This window comes from Notolepis coatsorum (assembly GCF_963971535.1).
Source record: "Notolepis coatsorum genome assembly, chromosome: 1".
Lineage (NCBI taxonomy): Eukaryota > Metazoa > Chordata > Actinopteri > Aulopiformes > Paralepididae > Notolepis > Notolepis coatsorum.
Window position 1 is genome coordinate 238,223,459 of NC_140165.1, and position 18,306 is coordinate 238,241,764.

At 42.2% G+C, this 18,306-nt stretch overlaps 1 protein-coding gene across 1 annotated transcript in view; it reads right to left on the reverse strand.

Moving 5' to 3' along the window:
* Nucleotides 1–18,306, reverse strand: part of spint2 (serine peptidase inhibitor, Kunitz type, 2) — a 37,108-nt gene that overhangs the window by 14,958 nt on the left and 3,844 nt on the right. The window contains exon 2 of the mRNA XM_084327844.1: nucleotides 16,765–16,935. Coding sequence (XP_084183970.1) covers nucleotides 16,765–16,935 — 171 coding nt within the window. The remainder of the gene's footprint in view (nucleotides 1–16,764; nucleotides 16,936–18,306) is intronic.

Sequence of the window (18,306 nt, forward strand, 5' to 3'; positions counted from 1 at the left end):
TTGAAGGTGAGGAGTAGTGTTTTAAAGTTTATGCTGATTGATTGATTGAAAACTTTATTAACAGATTGCAGAATGGGTACAATACAGTACAGCTCAATACACACAATTGTTAAGGGGATGCAGACCAGAGAAAGACTTTCGTCTTGTTTACATCAGGGTCCCCCATTTTCAATTCATGAGGACATATATGACATACATGACATACAGATAGTCAGTACTGCAACATCTATACATTTATGACATACCAGATTTGCAAATACAGTACTGTTTGTGATACAGAAGGAGTCAAGAAAAGGGAGTATATACATTTGACGTAGAAACTGTACATTGGAGGAGGTTGGGTGGGGGGGGTTGGGTACATTGGGATATTGACAACCATACTGGGTAATTTACATTGGAGGTGGTTGGGGGGGGGGGGGGACACTGTATAAACAAGCAAAACTGTACATTGAGGGGGGGGGGGGGGGGACACTGTACAAACAAACAAAATTGTACATTGGACTATTGACGAAACCATACTAGGTATATGACTGTACATTGGAGGGGGTTGGGTTAGGATATTTACAGGGGCCAGTGTTGAATTGTGTGTGTTTGATCGGGAGCCAGTGGAGAGAGTGGAGGACAGGAGTGATGTGTTCACGGGACCGGGTGTTAGTGAGGAGGCGGGCGGCTGAGTTTTGGACCATTTGCAGTTTATGGAGGGAGCGGGAGGTGATGCCAGTGAGGAGGGAGTTGCAATAGTCCAGGCGGGAGGAGATGAAGGCGTGTATGAGGGATTCAGCAGCAGATAGACGCATTAGATAGACGCACACACACGCATTGTGCTGAGCAACAATGACAAAGGAAACGTCATCCGTCTTTCTCAGTAGGAAAGTCCCAGTCATGTTGAGTCCAGGTCAAGTCAATCATCCCCATGGCTTTGACTGCAGCAGTGGAGAATGCCAATGTTTTTCTTCTGAATCTTTTGACATCGACTTGTCATCACCACCCACAGACTCCGCCCATCTGCTCCCTCCCGACACCCCCCCCTCTCTTTCCACAAAGGTCACAGGTCTTTTGACCACATACCAAAATTGTGCAAACACTCCCGCCCACACCTAGTTCCTGATAGTTCAAGTGTCTGAAAAGAACATGTGTAGAAATAGGCATGTGGAACAGAACAACAATATTGAGAAATAGAGAGATCTAGAACAATGATTAGCTTAGAGACGATGGCAGACAGTTAGAAATAAAGCTGTTGTGAGTGACTTCACTCAGGTGTCTGGAGTCGTCTCTCCGGTGCTCACTCACTCACTCTCACTCACTCAGTGAATCACAATTATGAGGTCAAATACTCTGTATTGGGACTATGCACTGCAACAACATCATTATGTATCAATTTAGTTAGATGTTGAATTAGGCGTGTATGAACAAATGTGTGGACATATAGTTGTGTACAGTTAAGTATTCTTAGCTATCTCAAATAGTTGATTATTGTTTCAAGATTCAAGAGTTTTATTTGTCACATACATACACAAGACATGCAGTGAAATGTAGGTGGCCATGCCCGCCTGGATTGTGCAAAAATACAAACCATAAATAAATAAAAAGTAATAAGAATAAAATACAGTACTAAAAATAAGAAATAAGTCATAAAAATATTGTATATTGGATTATTGGAGCTTGTCTTGTGTGTCTGTACTAGTTCAAGTATCTAGTCCTTTGTCCTGTTTACTTGTAATGTCACGTCTTGATGTAAGTATTATGTTGCACGGTCGGTCACAAATGTATGTTTTTTTTGTGAACCCCAGGAAGAATAGCTACTGCGATTCTGTAGCTAATTGGGAATCCTAATTAACTAAACTCACAAGCAGCCAATGTTGACCAGCAAGTCAGTCCATCAGTCCAAGTTAGACACAAACGGAAATAGAATATGGACATGTGTCATCGCTGGAGACAGACATCATGCTTGGCAACAAACTGAAAATATTTCCCACATTAGGAGGACTCAAAATAAACCCTCAATGACATCACAAGGGCTGATGAATGTCCACTATTAACTGATCCGTCAGTAAATCTTGAAATCGGCGAATGTGTAAATGAACCAGAGTGCTCTACCTCTCTCTGTGTGTGTCACACTCAAGTGCTAGAGGTCACCTAACCAGTCAGACCACAGAAAGCTGAAACCATCAGCACACTGTACACACCCAGCTTAGCACACAGCCACACAATCTCAGGCACATTCTCCAGCGCAGCTCTAAGCTGTAAATGAGGGGAGTGGGAACGGCCTCTCCAGCAAAACACTTTGTTGGCATCAGAATGGGGCTAGAAATGTTTTTCACACCGAAAGAGTCGCTGAACAGGAAACCTCAAACCGGTCCAATCCCATGGTGGTTGCACTCTCATCTAGCAAGCCTTAAAAGCCCCAATCTATTTTTACCCTTTACTCAAATTGGGACATATTCATAGTATTTACACACATCTTGGTCACAAACAAAATGTGCTTGTAAACAAATAACAGGTGATCATCAGTGAACTAGAGCAGTGTCTGTTCAAAGCGTGGCCGTTCGAAGTGCATTCCCAATGTGGAACTGGCTGATTACTTCGCCCCAGGATGTGCGGCTTGTAGCGACACACACCTTTGTTCCCGGTTCCCATCCCCCTGGGAAAAACAGTCTTAAGTTACATGCCAAAACGTAAAGTTTGTCGTTATAACGCCACCATATGGCCAAATGGCACCACGTTAGACACTGCACTCTCTTGGGTCCTTAGCAATACAGCCGCCACGCGTGATGTCGCCGGTTCTCGAGACATGTGTAAAGTTTGTCGTGCTGCTCTGCGTCAGTCATTATTACTACCATAATAAAAAATAAAATAACAATAATCAAAAACATCATGAGAATTCACCAGACAGGCATAACATCTACTTCTCAATATATCATTCACATGTATATAAAGTCAGTTTGTAAACGGCATATCTCCACTGAGTTAGCGATCCAGTGTTTATCAATGAATGGATTTAGAATTTTGGTCATGTCGACAAGAGACACACCAGCTGCGTTTCCAGCTATTCCTCAGGCCTACAGAGGCAAAGGACACCTTCTGCAGCTTCAAAATACATCAACTATTTTACACCAACAGCCAATACAGTCAGTAAATCTTGAAATCTATTTTATCTCTAGTACGACAGTCATTTAGAGACAATAGAAAAATACAGTAAATACCATTTATGTGAGGATTATGAAGAAGCATAGAACCGGTAACACTATGCTCCAAAACATCCTTTATTTTAGTGATCTGTAGCCTTTTCCGTGGGCAGAAACGTCTATTGCGAACCAGCGGTTAGGTGTGAACATAAAAACCTCTCCATCATAGCACAGATCACCAGGCTGTCATGGGTCAAGCACATTATTCTCTAAGGGTGTGAAACTGGCTTGAAATTATCTGCCCTGTGGTGAGTTAAAACTGCCGACTGTTGCACATTCATAGCGCAGATATGAAGTTACACCTTGGGGGTAGTAATGAAAACTTTTGTTTTTTGAGGCGCAAACGTCCTACTTTAAACATGGATTTATGTCATTGATTGCCTTGTTTGCAGGAGTATGGGAACATAGTGTTGTGGGCTCCACAGCGTTTCTTCTTGCATTGAATTCCCTGCGAGTGTGTATAACCATTTTCATTGTTCACCGGATTATGGATTGGGTCTTTAAATTCGAGCGCGCCTGAATTACGGCGAGGCATTCATGTCATAGAGCACAGGCTAAGGCTTTGGTCAAATCAACAAAGCCCTCGTCTGCCTTGCTGTGCTGCTCTCGGTCAGAGAGCTCTCGACATCGGGACCGACAACATGCAACAGCTAAACATGTGTTTTTGATATAGATTTCAAAAGTGCAAACGATTTGTTTACAATTGTTTTATCTGCGAATACCAAAAAATAGGCAACATTGCGTAAAGTAGACCTCCCTTTTGAATTGCATTGAGCTGTGAAAATCACATGTTTATTTTACATCTGTAATTTAAAAACTATTCAAGATAGTTTCAAATTACATGTGACCACAATTAAAAGCCTAGCAGATCAACAACATACCGGGTTGGGCCTTTAAATGCTCCCCCCCCCCCCCCCCCCCCCCCCCCTCGCACTTCTGGCAGTCGGTGTCGGTCTGTCTGTCATCCTGTCAGCCTGCCATGTGGCCTGCCAAGAGGCCAAGTTACAGCCTACAGCAACAGGTGGCTCCGTGGCGCAATGGATAGCGCATTGGACTTCTAGGCGAAGCACTGGAGAAGTGATTCAAAGGTTGTGGGTTCGAGTCCCACCGGAGTCGCACTTTTTCCCCGAATAGGGTACAGTCAAGCGAGTCGAGGAGTAATGTGAAACGGAGCTTGTGGTGGAGCAGCCGGGAGAAGGGGAGGAGGAAAACTAGATAGAAGGAATGTCGAGCCGAACGGCCCGCGTTGCAGAGCAAACAGTCCTCGGAAGGGATCCTACTGTATCCTTTAACGTCTAATGGCAATTAAAAAACGTATGAGGCAAAGTGTTGGGAGATGTTTAGTAATCAGTCACAGAGAGAAGGGGGGGAGGGGTTGAGTGAACCGTGATACAACAGGGAGCATATAATCATGGAGCAAACGTTCCATGCAGTTTTACTAATAATTTTTGGTCACAAGTTGGGGCTCAATTTCACTAGACAGGCATACAATCTACTTCTCGATTTAAAATGTCTACATAGGTCGGTAAACCCATGCTTAACAGACTTTTCCCTTTACTGATCTTTCACATGTATATCTGAAAAGTCTGTTTATAGACGCCATATATCCACTGAGCTAGCGGTCCGGTGTTTATCAATATATGGATTTAGAATTTTCTTTTGTCATGTCGACAAGAAGAGACACATGGAGCTGCGTTTCCAGCTATTTCTCAGGCCTACAGAGGCAAAGAAGACCTTTTGCAGCTTCAAAATACACAACATTTACACTATTAGACTGGGATGGGTACCGAATCAGGTACGTTTAAGGGTATCGACCGAATCATGAGTACCGGTTCCTGTGAGATCCACCCACATTTCCCCAAAAAAAAAAAAAAAATGTGTTTGTTCGAGGACGTCAACGTTTCGTTTACCACAAATCGAAACCTATGAAGTGTGCCGCACATTCACGCCAACGTTCACGCGTACAATATACGCCTAGGATTTTACTTGATTCAACAACAAAGCAGTCGGGGCAATGGCAAGCCGAAAACGGTCGCAAGTGTGGTTACACTTTACAAAGCTAGATGCAGACAACGCTCGCTGCAATATTATATATTAACACTTTGGGTGCCGGAAAACGCTTTTCCAGCGTCATTCCCGGCCATGCTCAAGTTGCCGAAGGACGCTTTACAGCGTCTTTAATATCAATATTTCAAAAATCTGTGATCGGATTCATATTTCCCCTCCGCTGGCCTGAGATCCACCAGGAGGACCCACTGAGCTCTCTGGCGGTTCAGGAGCGCCATCTGGTGGCCGATCGGCGCAATCGCCAAACAGGAAGTGCTGTGGAGGTTGTGCTGGTCGGCCATATTACTTCCGGGCACTCGGTTTGGCTCGCGGCACTCTGGCTCGTCACAATATATAGCGATCCATTGCCAATAACTCGATAAACAACATGATTTGGACGTATATAGTATTATACAAGCTGGAAATGGTTCATCAGGATAAACATCCCATAATCGAAAACGGTCTACACCACGCTGATCGTCCAACGGCGCGAGGAAGATCCGGTAAGATTCAGCGTTATTTTTGAACGTGTTCCATATAAACTGTTATGATGAACATATGACCCACACTAGATGAATGATATAACGCTGCCCACGGAATTATAAACGATCCCCCGCCCATCCGGTCATCATCAGATCATACGTAGATGATTCTAGAAGTATGTCCAATTGACATTTTTTATATCGCCCCGATTGCCATCAAACTGTATTTCATCATCAATATAATGCATTTGGGGCTATAGATCACGTTCTGGAGAAAGCTGCAGAAAGAGATGAAAACACACTTATACATTAGACCATACTTTACTATGAATATGTGAATGAAAAAGTTTAACGTTGCTACACAATGAACAATACATATAGGACTTTGAATGGGCCCTAATAATGGCAATGTAGCAATAGAATTTAAAAAGTCATAGCCATGCAAATAAGGGGTACTTCTCCATAGACAAATAGAGCTGGCAATCTATGGTATATCATGAATTTAACCCATGGCACCCAAAGTGTTAACAAATTGTTCCAAATAATAATGATAATAAATAAAAGTTATTAGTTATCTAGTATAGGTTATCTAGTATATCAAATGTTTTACAACTGAGGTAGGTAGATTACATTTTTAGAGACTAAAGTACCGAAAAGGGTACTGTTGGGTACGAGTATCGATTCACAGGTACCGGTTCAAATGTGAATGGTACCCAACCCTACTATTACATGACTATGTCATGACTATTACACCATGTATCTCTAGTATACCGGTAACAGTCATTTCGACTTGATTTCATTAATTAAGCTGCATTTCCAGCTATTTCTCAGACATACAGAGGCAGAGAAGACAACAAGCTGTTAACGACGTGCATAATTCATTAATACAAATAATTCATATGTCAGAAAATCTATTTGTGGTGAGTCCGTCTGATAATGTGGTGGAAGTAGAAAGAAAACTCCCTAGTTCCCTACTAGTAACATTTTCATTTCATTTTCACATGGAACACTTGTTTTTCATTGTTTTGTGTACTGAATATTGTATATCTAATTGTTTTGAAGTGTTTAATCGATTTTTATATTGTTTTTGTATCATGTATTGTTCCTCTCTACGTCATTGTACACGAGAGCCTGCTCTCAATGATCTTTCGAGATTAAATAAAGAAATGTTTGTATATTTCTGTGTTATAAATACACACACGAGTTCCCCCCGCCTGGGGTAATAAAAAGCGCCAAACGCATAAATCTATAAACGAGAAAGACGGACATCTTCCGAGAGTAAAGTACACACGGCTAATCTGTGTGGGAAATCTGTGATCTTTTCCCTCCTAGATAAAAAGGCGAACGGACACAGGCGCCGCAGTGGAGCGCATCATGTCCCGCCCCCTGCCAGGCAATAGGAAGTTAGCGCATCACGTCCCGCCCCCTGCCAGCCAATAGGAAGTTAGCGCATCACGTCCCGCCCCCTCCAGCCAATAGGAAGTGAGCGCCAGCCGCTGGGTGTCAACAGCAAACGCAGATTCCATTTCAGCCGTGTTTTCTCAATGCGAGCGCTGCGCTGAACTACAATGCCACGGGATAAAGACTGCAGTCTATGTTGATACAGCCATACAGATGACAGGAGGCTGAGTAAACCAGCATCCATGGCTCTCTTCCAGATATTATACGGCTTATACCAACTTTCAAAGGGTTCTTGGGCAGAATTTAAAAGAAAAATTTAAAAGTTGTAAAATCCATTTAATTGTTAAGCGTATACTACTTGTCATATATTAACATTTTAACCGTAGAAGGAAATTGTATTTAAGCATCAGTATGCAGGACTACTTTAACCCTTTCACTATGACACCACAAAGGGTCAACACCCTTTCACTACCACTAGGGCTGTCTTAAATACAAATATGGATTCGAATATGAAAATAAAATTCGATTATGTAAAAAAATATATATATATGTTGTAGCAAAATCAACTCTGCCTCTCTTTGTTAATTACAACAAGCAATGCCGTTTGTTATTTAAGATGAGGTCGGACTCGGCACTGACAGATTTGTGTTCATTGTGCTGCTTTTATAAAGCCTCAAATGACTGCTTACAATATTTCATGTTTAGTTTGTCTAAGATTTAAACTTTACAGCACTGACAAAGTTGAACAAAGTGCTGTACAAGTCCCACAACATAAAAAAAATTAAAAATTATAAAAAAAAATTTTTTTGAAATATTTTCTTAAATTTTTATTTTATTTTGAAGCTTCGAATTAAAATCGAATCTCGGCCCAGAAGCTTCGAATTCCAAAAAAAAATCGAAGGTCAGCCCTAACTACAACACTACAGGAGGTTAACCATTTCACTACCACACTACAAAGAGTTAGCCCTTTCACTACCACACTACAGAAGGTTAACCTTTCACTACAGGTTAACCTTTCACTACCACACTACAAAGGGTTAACCTTTCACTACCACACTACAGAATGTTAACCCTTTCACTACATAAGGTTAACCCTTTCACTACCACACTACATAAGGTTAACCCTTTCACTAACACAATTTAACCCTTTGTGTGATCCTCAAGCTGCAGCTAGTGACTAGGGATGCACCGATATGAAAATTTGCCACCGATACCGATTGTTCAACTAACACAATCAGCCGATACCGATACCGATATTTGTGGCAACACATTTCTTTTAATTTTTTTTTTTTTTTTTTTTGTAATCTTTTTTTTTTGTAATATATATATTTTTTTATGAAACTACTGTATATTTGTGTTACAAATTGTGCTCACCGATATGAACATAGGCCTCTTTACTTACTTAAAAAAAGGAAACATCAAGAAATAGCACTATCTCTCTCCCAGTATGTTCTGCAGGGCTGCAGCTAGCTACTAGTTCTCCCAGCATGGTCTACCTGCTGGGCTGCAGCTAGGTACTATTGTCTCAACCAATGAAATTTTGATTGACAGTCGATTCTGCCAATTACGTCACACACCGTTTGCACCCGCCTCTGCTGTTACCACCAATCGGCAAGCGCATATACATTTTTTACTTCTGCTTTTGTCCGCCATTGATTTTGAGTTGACGAGAGCTTTTCTACAACAACAACAACAACAATGGCGGCGCGGCTGATGTTTAGCTTTTAGCTCCGCAGGATGACTTAAATGAGGCATAATGATTTTACTGCAACTAATGTTATAATAAAACAAAGCCTTTCTATAAATGTGTCTGATTGAAAACGTTATTAACAGATTGCAGAATGGGTAAAACTCAGGGCTCTGTGAGCAACGGAAGGAACTGAGCTAGTATGAACGCTTGCTACATTCGGGTAAATAATATGCTGATGTTATTGAACGTGTAACACTAACTATATAACGTTAATGCCACAAAACGAATGCCTTGTTAATCATAAGTAGTAACTTTGATGCAGTAGCTTGTGTGTGTGTGTGGGGGGGGGGACTGGGGACGGCGTTGTGCAGGTCGCGAGTGAACTTTTTTTTGTCTTGACGCTACACAAATTGGATATTTATCGGCTACTGCCATCGGCACATTCGAGCTTATCGGCCGATAGGCCGATTGCAGTCAACAAGGCACTTATCGGCCGATACCGATACCCGACCGATACATCGGTGCACCCCTAGTAGTGACCCACATGAACAAGTTAACTGCTCCATGTGATCCTCAAGCTGCGGTCAGTGCCGTGAAGGTGAGAAGGTTCCTGACCCCTAGACCCACCCACATCAACCTGTTGCAAAATATCATAGTACACACGCACACTCCCACGCGTATTCCGATCCGTGCAATAATATTCACAGGGGTATATATTATTGTCATTTGAAACAAGTTACCAATGCATTGTCCCGTGGGATTATGCCCCCCGCGGCAAAATTCATTAGTATCCCCCTCTATCTCTCTATGTCTCTCTGTCTGCCAGTGCAGACTGTGGGTGACTGTCACTCCCAAAACAGCTTGAAATCTTGAAGTGGAAAAATGCTGCTTTAAGAGTATAAAATACAAAACAGGAATTGTGTAACATTGCCCAAATACTAGTGAAAGGAATAGCAAAACATGGGACCTTTAATACTAATTACTAAAGATGAATTCATCATTAGGGAAGATTAAGCTAGTTAGAATAGAATATAGAATAGAACATGCAATGCAAACTAGTTTGGTTCCAGCTCAAATATAATTCAGTTAACGTCTCACATTTTTTTTTTTTAACTGATGGCTGAAGGGTGGAAGAAGTAAGGTGCGACTACATATATATATATATATATATATTAGAGCTGGGCCTTTAACGCAAGACTAGTATCGCGCGATAATATAATTGATGCAGTTAATCTTTTTCTCAACGTTGGGTCTGTATTGTCCTTAAATACTTGCCGTAGTTCCCAGCTGTGGTACCAGGAAGTGATTGCACTACCGGAGCTGTAGTCAGAATAATGTGTTAAACTAAAGTAGTGGTCCGGTAATCATTGTTATACAGGTGAGGTTAAGAGGTCCTCAGGATATAACACAATTCGGCGATGAGGATGTCTGAATCTGCGCAATGCAAGAAAGAAGAAGTCTGTTGCGAGCTTTGTTTACATTATTAACATTAGCGAGTTAGCATGTTAGCTCACGTTGATCGAGCGGCACTTGGAAACATCTACAAGGAGGAGGAAATCCACTTTACACACTAAAGGAAGGATCGACTGGACTATCGTGAGTGTTTACAACAGAAATGGCTTGGGTTATTGGGAATATTGGACCGTTTGATGACAATGTAGCCCCTTTCGTGACTGTGATGCACGGAGTGAATCCACAGTCACTTGCTCCTCAATAGGAAACCAACCTAGATTTACCATGAAGGACTGGTTCTGGCCGAGCCGTTCGTTATACAAGAATCACAGAGACGTTTCAAAGGTACTCACAGTTGCACGAGGGTTTCGGACAGAGATACGGGATGGTTTGAAAGCTCTGCGTTGCTAATAAACATTTTAAATAATTTGTATAAACTGCTCAAAACGGCATTATTTCCGCCGTTTGGTGATCACAGCGCATGCGCACCATCCCGTATCTCTGTCCGAAACCCTCGTGCAACTGTGAGTACCTTTTTTTTTTTTTTTTTTATTATATCTTTTTCCCCCTCCATTTTCCTCCGATTTTCTCCCATCCCAATGTTAGTCGTTATGCCAATTCCCAATCCCCTTCCTGGTCGCTGCGCACTTACCCCCCACAGTCGGTCTGGGAGAGTGGAGGCTATCACGTGCTTCCTCCGACACACGTCCAGCCAATCAACCGCTTCTTTTCACCTGGCAGCGCGGATTGTCATTGAGAGGGCGTAGCGTGTGGAAGGATCACACTATCCCACTCAAGTCCTATCCGCGCTTAGCAGGCGCCCCGACCGAACTGTAGGAGTCGCTGTTTACAACGACCCGGACCCACCCCGCCAGCTTCTCCCACCCTCTAATACTGCCAATTGTATTAGTGTGAAAGGCCAGCCAAGCTGGTGACAACCCCGGAGCTGTGAGCTGGATTCGAACAGGCGAAAATGGGGGACCCTGATGTAAACAAGACAAACGTCTTTCTCTGGTCTGCATCCCCTTAACAATTGTATGTATTGAGCCGTACTGTATTGTACCCATTCTGCAATCTGTTAAATAACGTTTTCATTCATTCATTCATGGAACTGTTACACTGAGCTTGCACTGAATTTGTTGAGAGACCTGCTTCTGCAGCAGTCTGTGTGTGAGCAACCAGTCAGCAGCATTGTGAATTTAGAGATTCACTAAAAGACACATTGAGAGACAGGTTTGTGTGTGGATTAAGAAATGAAGGTGCACAGAAGAAACTACTGACAGAGTGATTCGACACTGGAGAGAGCTGTCAATATCAGTGTTAATGGCATCAAAGGAAGGGCACAGAAACGTACGATAAATCTAGTTTTAAAAGAAACACTGGAAATTACAAAAAGAAGAGACATGTTCTTTTTTTGTATTTTATTTTTTTATTATTTTTTAAACAGACATATAAACATTTGCATGAACAGTATTACGTCGTCCGCATATAAACTAATTTTGTGTTGTGTGCCCTTGATTATGATTGGTTCTATGGATTGGGATTAGGGCTGCACGATTAATCATTTTTTAATCGAAATCGCGATTTGGAATGATGCAATTATCAAATCGCCAAGCCTGCAATTAAAAAGAAAAATAAATTTTTTTTTTTTTTTTTTTTTTTATTTAACCAGGAAGTCCCATTGAGATACAAGATCTCCTTTGCAAGGTAGACCTGGCCAAGATGACAGCAATAACATTTGCAATACATCACACAGCAATAAAATGTGCGATACATCACACAAGAACATAATAAATGTGCATGTATACAATACATCACATGTAAACACAAAGCAGAATAGTCTACATGATAGTAAAAGTGTATAATACAGGGTAATACAGTAATTTTGCAGTTGGGACCCGACTACAGAAAGCAGCAACATTCTTCTTGTAATTTTTTTTTTAAATATGTTATAATCGCATCGCAAATCGCAATCGCAATATCTGTCAGAATAATCGCAATTAGATTATTTCCCAAAATCGTGCAGCCCTAATTGGGATTGTCTTATATATTGTGCTAAAGGCTCTAATGATAGATCGAATAGTCCGGGACTAAGAGGGCAACCCTGTCTGGCTGAGCGTGATACCGGAAAGATTTTGGAGATGATTGTACCTGTTGTAATCATGGCAGATGGGTCTTTGTATAATACTTTAATCATATCAATGAATCCTTTTCCTAACCCCATCCTTTCTAATACTGCCCATAGATACGACCATTCCAACCTGTCAAAAGCTTTCATTGCATCCAGGGACAGTATCGCCTTAGGTGTGTTGTCTTCCTTGTTGGAATCTAGTACGTGTAGTAATCGTCTTATGTTATCAGTGATCAAGCGACCTCTTAAGAAGCCAGTTTGGTCCGGATGAATTAAAGACGTCATATGCTTTTGTAGTCTGATGGCTAATACCTTAGAGTACAATTTGATATCGGTTCCGAGGAGGCTTAAAGGTCTATAACTACCGCACTCGGTGGGGTCTTTGTCTATTTTAAGGAGGACTGTTATGAGTGCAATATTGTCATTCTTATGGAAGTTCCCCTCCTTGACTGAGTATAAAATCATATTTAGTAATAAGGGTCCAATTATGTCCCAACAAGAGAGGTACATTTCTGGTGGGATACCGTCTCTTCCAGGAGCCCTACCACTTTGCATTTCAGATATGGCCTCCCTAAGTTCATCTAGTGTGATCGGTGTTTCTAACTGTTTAGCGTCATCCTCTGAAAGTTTAGGGAGGTTAATTTGATTAAGATATGTGTCCATTTTGTTTGGATCGAAGGTTGTATCTGATTTGTATAAGTTGGAGTAGAATTCTTTGAATGTCGTGTTTATTTCTTTGGGTTCTGTAACAAGTCCTTGTTGTGCTCTAATGGTAGTTATATCTGCAAATTTTGCGTTGACTCTTAATCGCATAGCTAATAGGTGACTTGGTTTGGAACCTTGGGAGTACTGCTGTTGTCTTGTGCTGCGTATTTGCATTTCAGATTGTTGTCTATATATGGCGTTAATCTCTTTTTAGTATATTGACTTGATTTTCCAGTCGAACCGAGTTGTTGTATTGTAAAGAATTAAATAACGTTGAGTAAAGCGTTTCCAGTTCATCCAGTTTTGAGCATCGATTCTTGCGTATTTGGGAGGAAAAGCTATCAGTGAAATCCTTGATCATTCCCTTTGTCGTCATCCATAATATTCTGGGGTCCTGCACCGTATTCGCATTCATCCGAAGGAATACCGTAAGAGCTTCTTTGATTTGTGTAATGAATTCCTTGTTATTGAGCAGCATCGTGTTAAATCGCCATCTTGGGGCTCGGGTTGATAGTATACCAAATGTTCCTTTTAGGAGTAAATAACAGTGATCTGATAGTGCATTGGGTATCATTTCCACATCGTAGTTATCAAATAGTCTCGGGGATGTAAAAATGTAATCTATTCTGGAAAAAGTGTTATATCTCGCAGATCGACAGGAGTACTTCCGGGTCATGGGGTTAAGTGATCGCCATAAGTCATTTACACCTGTAATCTTCGACCAATCCTTTAATGCATTTGATGAATTTTTTTGTTCGCTGGAGAAGGAGGGGTTTGATTTGTCCATCCTTGGATTCCAAATGGCATTAAAATCCGCACCAATTATAAATGAGTATTCGGGAAGGTCTAACATTACTCCGGTAAGTGTAGTGAAGAAATTAACTTCGTATAAATTTGGGGCGTATACCGCTACCAGCGCTATTTTCCTGTTCTTGTGTAAAATCTTAGCTATAGTTATCCGACCATCTGCATCAGACCATACTCCCTTCAATTCAATGTTCAATTTCCGTCTAACGACTATGGCTACTCCCCGAGTTCTCGTTCCAAAGGAAGAGTGACTAATGCTATGATATGTGTTGTCCGCTAATGAATCTATGTCTTTCTCTAAAATGTGCGTTTCGCTTAGCAGAGCCACGTCCACCTGTTCTTTTTTCATCAGTGTGAGCACGCTTTTGCGTTTGTGTTGATTATTTATTCCACCAGTGTTCCAGATCATTATATTCAAACTAGCCATAATCTATACATGTTGTTGTGTAGTTGTTGGTAATGCTTCTGGAGTGCGAAGCTACAATAGATGTACATCCAATTATTGAGGTCCCGTTGAGAGCCGAGCTTAAAAACATATATATATACAAATAAAAATCCCCGAGAATCGTACAGGACTGTGTTCCATGAACACAACCTACCCATATAACTCCCTCCCTTAAACCACCGGATATCCCAGAATGATCCAATTATCCTTAACATTCCTATGTATACCATAGGATCTAACATTCTAAATTCTACCATAAGTAGAATGTCAACTGTGGCTTGGCCACTTTCCCATTAAATTAAAATTAAAATAAGATAAAACTAAAAATAAAGACCAAAAATAAGCTTCAATTATCATGCCATAATCACTTACATTTGATAAGAACTTGTGTAATTTATAATAACCCAAGAATAATATGGAGGTATTGAACTGAAAAGAGAACCTCAATAAATCATAGAAAAGAGAAGAAAAAAGAAATAAAAGAGAACATTAACTTAGATCTTTAAAGAGCTTTGCTATGCTTAAACACCTAGAGTATAAATTGAAGAAGTAGTGGAATATTTCCAATTAATAAAAAGCTTTTAGTTTTTAAATACGTATATGCAGCATTTCCCCTGGCCATGGGTGGGCGATGATCCGTTGTGAAAAATGTTATTCCGATATGGGCCCACCGGTCCTCAGCCGGTCGCTGCTGTGATGGTTCTGTGATTCTGCAGCTAGATGCTGTTGATTATTCCCCCGAAGGGCTTCTGGCTGTACGTCTGGCCATGTATTGCCGTTATTCCAGAATGTTCCCTATATCAAAGAATGTTTTAGATGTTCTAGATTAGACATGTTCATGCTGTTGAACAAGGAGATAGAACAGCTAGTGACTCCTCAGATGAAGAGGAGAGGATAAATCTCCTCCTTTGGTCATTATTTGGGTAGAACACATTTTTTTTTAGCCATTTTAATCTAGATTAATCTAGATTAATTCCAGGATTGCAGGTAGATTAATCTAGATAAAAAAATGTAATCTATGCCCAGCTCTAATATATATATACACACAATATATATAGCACCATCATGTCCTTTATCCAATCACATGCATTCCACGTGTAACATGGAACAACAACATTAATTTTGGATTTGCCAAGATGTTTGAAATTATAGATTTAATCAATTATTTTTGAGGGGGGGGGGGAGCAATACTTTTATTCTGCTTTCTAAAAGCTCTGTGGATGATTTTTTTTTTAAATGTTATTCTACATAGAAGTTTTATCTATAGCACCTTTAACAAAGGGACAGTGCTGTGAGCGGTTGTCCTAACGTGTCACTGGGCAGCATTGTATTCAGTAAGACTGGTGGCTCTGTGGCGCAATGGATAGCGCATTGGACTTCTAGTCAAGCACAGGAGAGGTGATTCAAAGGCTGTGGGTTCGAGTCCCACCAGAGTCGCATTTTAGAAAATGTAGGAGGTTGTTGTTGTTGTCAGGGACGATAGAGGTTATAAAAGTCACTGTTGCCCTGTTAGTATTTGGTATTGAGCCACTCACTACTGAATCTACCTGTGATCTGTCACCACATAGGACAGCTGGCTCTGTGGCGCAATGGATAGCGCATTGGACTTCTAGTCAAGCACAGGAGAGGTGATTCAAAGGCTGTGGGTTCGAGTCCCACCAGAGTCGCACTTTTGGGATGAAGGTGGGAAAGGGATGTGTGGGAATGGGAGTGTTAGGGATGGACTCGGGACAACACAGAAACCATGAGATAATGAGAGGAATAAGTCAGGAGAGCAGGAAGCCACCAGCATGCTGAAGACACTGATGTGTTCTAGGAGGATCTCCACACATGGCGCCTGTGTAAAAGCCCCGCCCACTCAGGAAGACGGGCAGCGCTGCCCGGAATGCGCCATCGCCCTCCTCATGTCGAGTGTCTTCGGCTAAACTTAAGCTTCTGGTTCTGTGTGAACCCCCCCCTCTGTCTGTCTCACCCCCATCCGTCTGTCTCACCCCCCCTCAGTCTGTCTCACCCTCATCCGTCTGTCTCACCCCCCCTCAGTCTGTCTCACCCCCCTGTCTGTCTCACCACCCCTCAGTCTGTCTCACCCCCCCTCCGTCTGTCTGTCTGTCTGTCTCACCCCCTCAGTCTCTCTCACCCCTCAGTCTGTCTCACCATCCCTCAGTCTGTCTCACCCCCCCTGTCTGTCTCACCACCCCTCCGTCTGTCTCTCTCACCCCTCAGTCTGTCTCACCCCTCAGTCTGTCTCACCCCCCCTCCGTCTGTCTGTCTGACCCCCTCAGTCTCTCTCACCCCTCAGTCTGTCTCACCCCCTCAGTCTGTCTCACCACCCCTCAGTCTGTCTCACCCCCCCTCCGTCTGTCTGACCCCCTCAGTCTCTCTCACCCCTCAGTGTGCCTCACCCCCCTCCTCTGTCTCACCTGTGACTCCGCTGCATGCCGTCTCACACTCCTCCCGCGTCTCGAAGTTGTTGCCGTTGTCCCCGCAGCCGCCGTAGGTGAAGGTCTTGCAGCCCTGACTGCTCAGGTCATAGTAGTGTCTTGGAAAGGCAGCGCGACACGGACCCACTTCCTTCCTCAGCCGGCACCGGTCTGTGGAGAGGAGGAGAGTTTTTAATGAAGGACAGTGAAGAAAGAAGTCGGGACATACGGGAAAGGATCAGGCCGACGATGCTGAGGTTTCCAAACGACGGCAGCGGGGCGTCAGTGGTGGGAAAGTCGACAAATAAACTTTGATCAAAGTGTTCTTGATTGATATTGAAATCATGATCATTAAACATGATTCGATTACCCATTAATTTGAGTTTATTGAACTTTAATTATTTATTGTAGGGCAAATATAACTGACTGGGCATACATACCCCTCATCTCACACCTTGTTGCCCATATGCACATGTCCAGAGTTAATTATATTAATTTGTTATATTGTTTACACTACTTTTTGACTACCTGTAAGTCCCCCACGCTGCTATGATACCTGAATTTCCCCAAGGGGATCAATAAAGGAATATCTTATCACTGGTGTTTATTTTTAACACAATGACTTTGAACTTTAAATATAATTGGACTGAAAAACAAGACCTTTTTTTTTATAAATACAAATATACATTTTCTTCTCGATCAAAAGGCTGCCTTTCGAAGTTACCAAAGACATAGAAACGCAGCATGGCTCCCTCCTCCCTCTCAACACACCAGCTGAAACTACTGTTGACACTGAAGGAAGGGTGCGCTACATTTACAACACAAGACCAAATGAGAACACGGCATGCGGCACAAATAATCATTTTATCTTGATTAATTGCCCAGCCCTAACACATGTGCAACAAATGAGCAACCACACACACACACTACTGAAACCACAAAGTGTAGGCACACAAGACTTGGAAGTCTTGTTAATATGGACAGCAAGATCTCAGGGGGGAAGTCAGGCCAAGCTTTTGGACATTTCTAACAGGCAGGTCCTCAGGAGGGCTAATAATGCTATATTGGACGGCCAGGACCATCCACTCCAGGGGGAGTTTGAGCTACTGCCCTTCGTTTCAGGACACCCGTTTGGCCTAAAAGACACGTCTCCTTCATCCGAAGTGCTATTGATCCAACTGCATTCCTAGTACATTTACACACACTTGCATACTTTCACATTGAGATTCCATTTCCCCGAAGTAGCTCTGTGACTCATTGTGTTGAGGTTGATGTTGTCCTTTTGTATCGTGTTTTCATGTGAACTCTGGCCACCGAACTCATTTCCGCCTAGCGGATAATAAAGACAACCTTGAGTTGACCCACAGCAGTATTTACATCCCATAGTCACTGGTATTAATCTCATTGTTGACTTTCGGTCCCTTTTTGAAGCTGTAAGGCCACAAAGCCCCTCAACTTAAAGGCCTGAGACCTGAGCTTCTCCCACATAAACTGGTCTGACTGGTCCGCCCGGTCGCGCCGCTAACCACCCTTTTCTGTGGC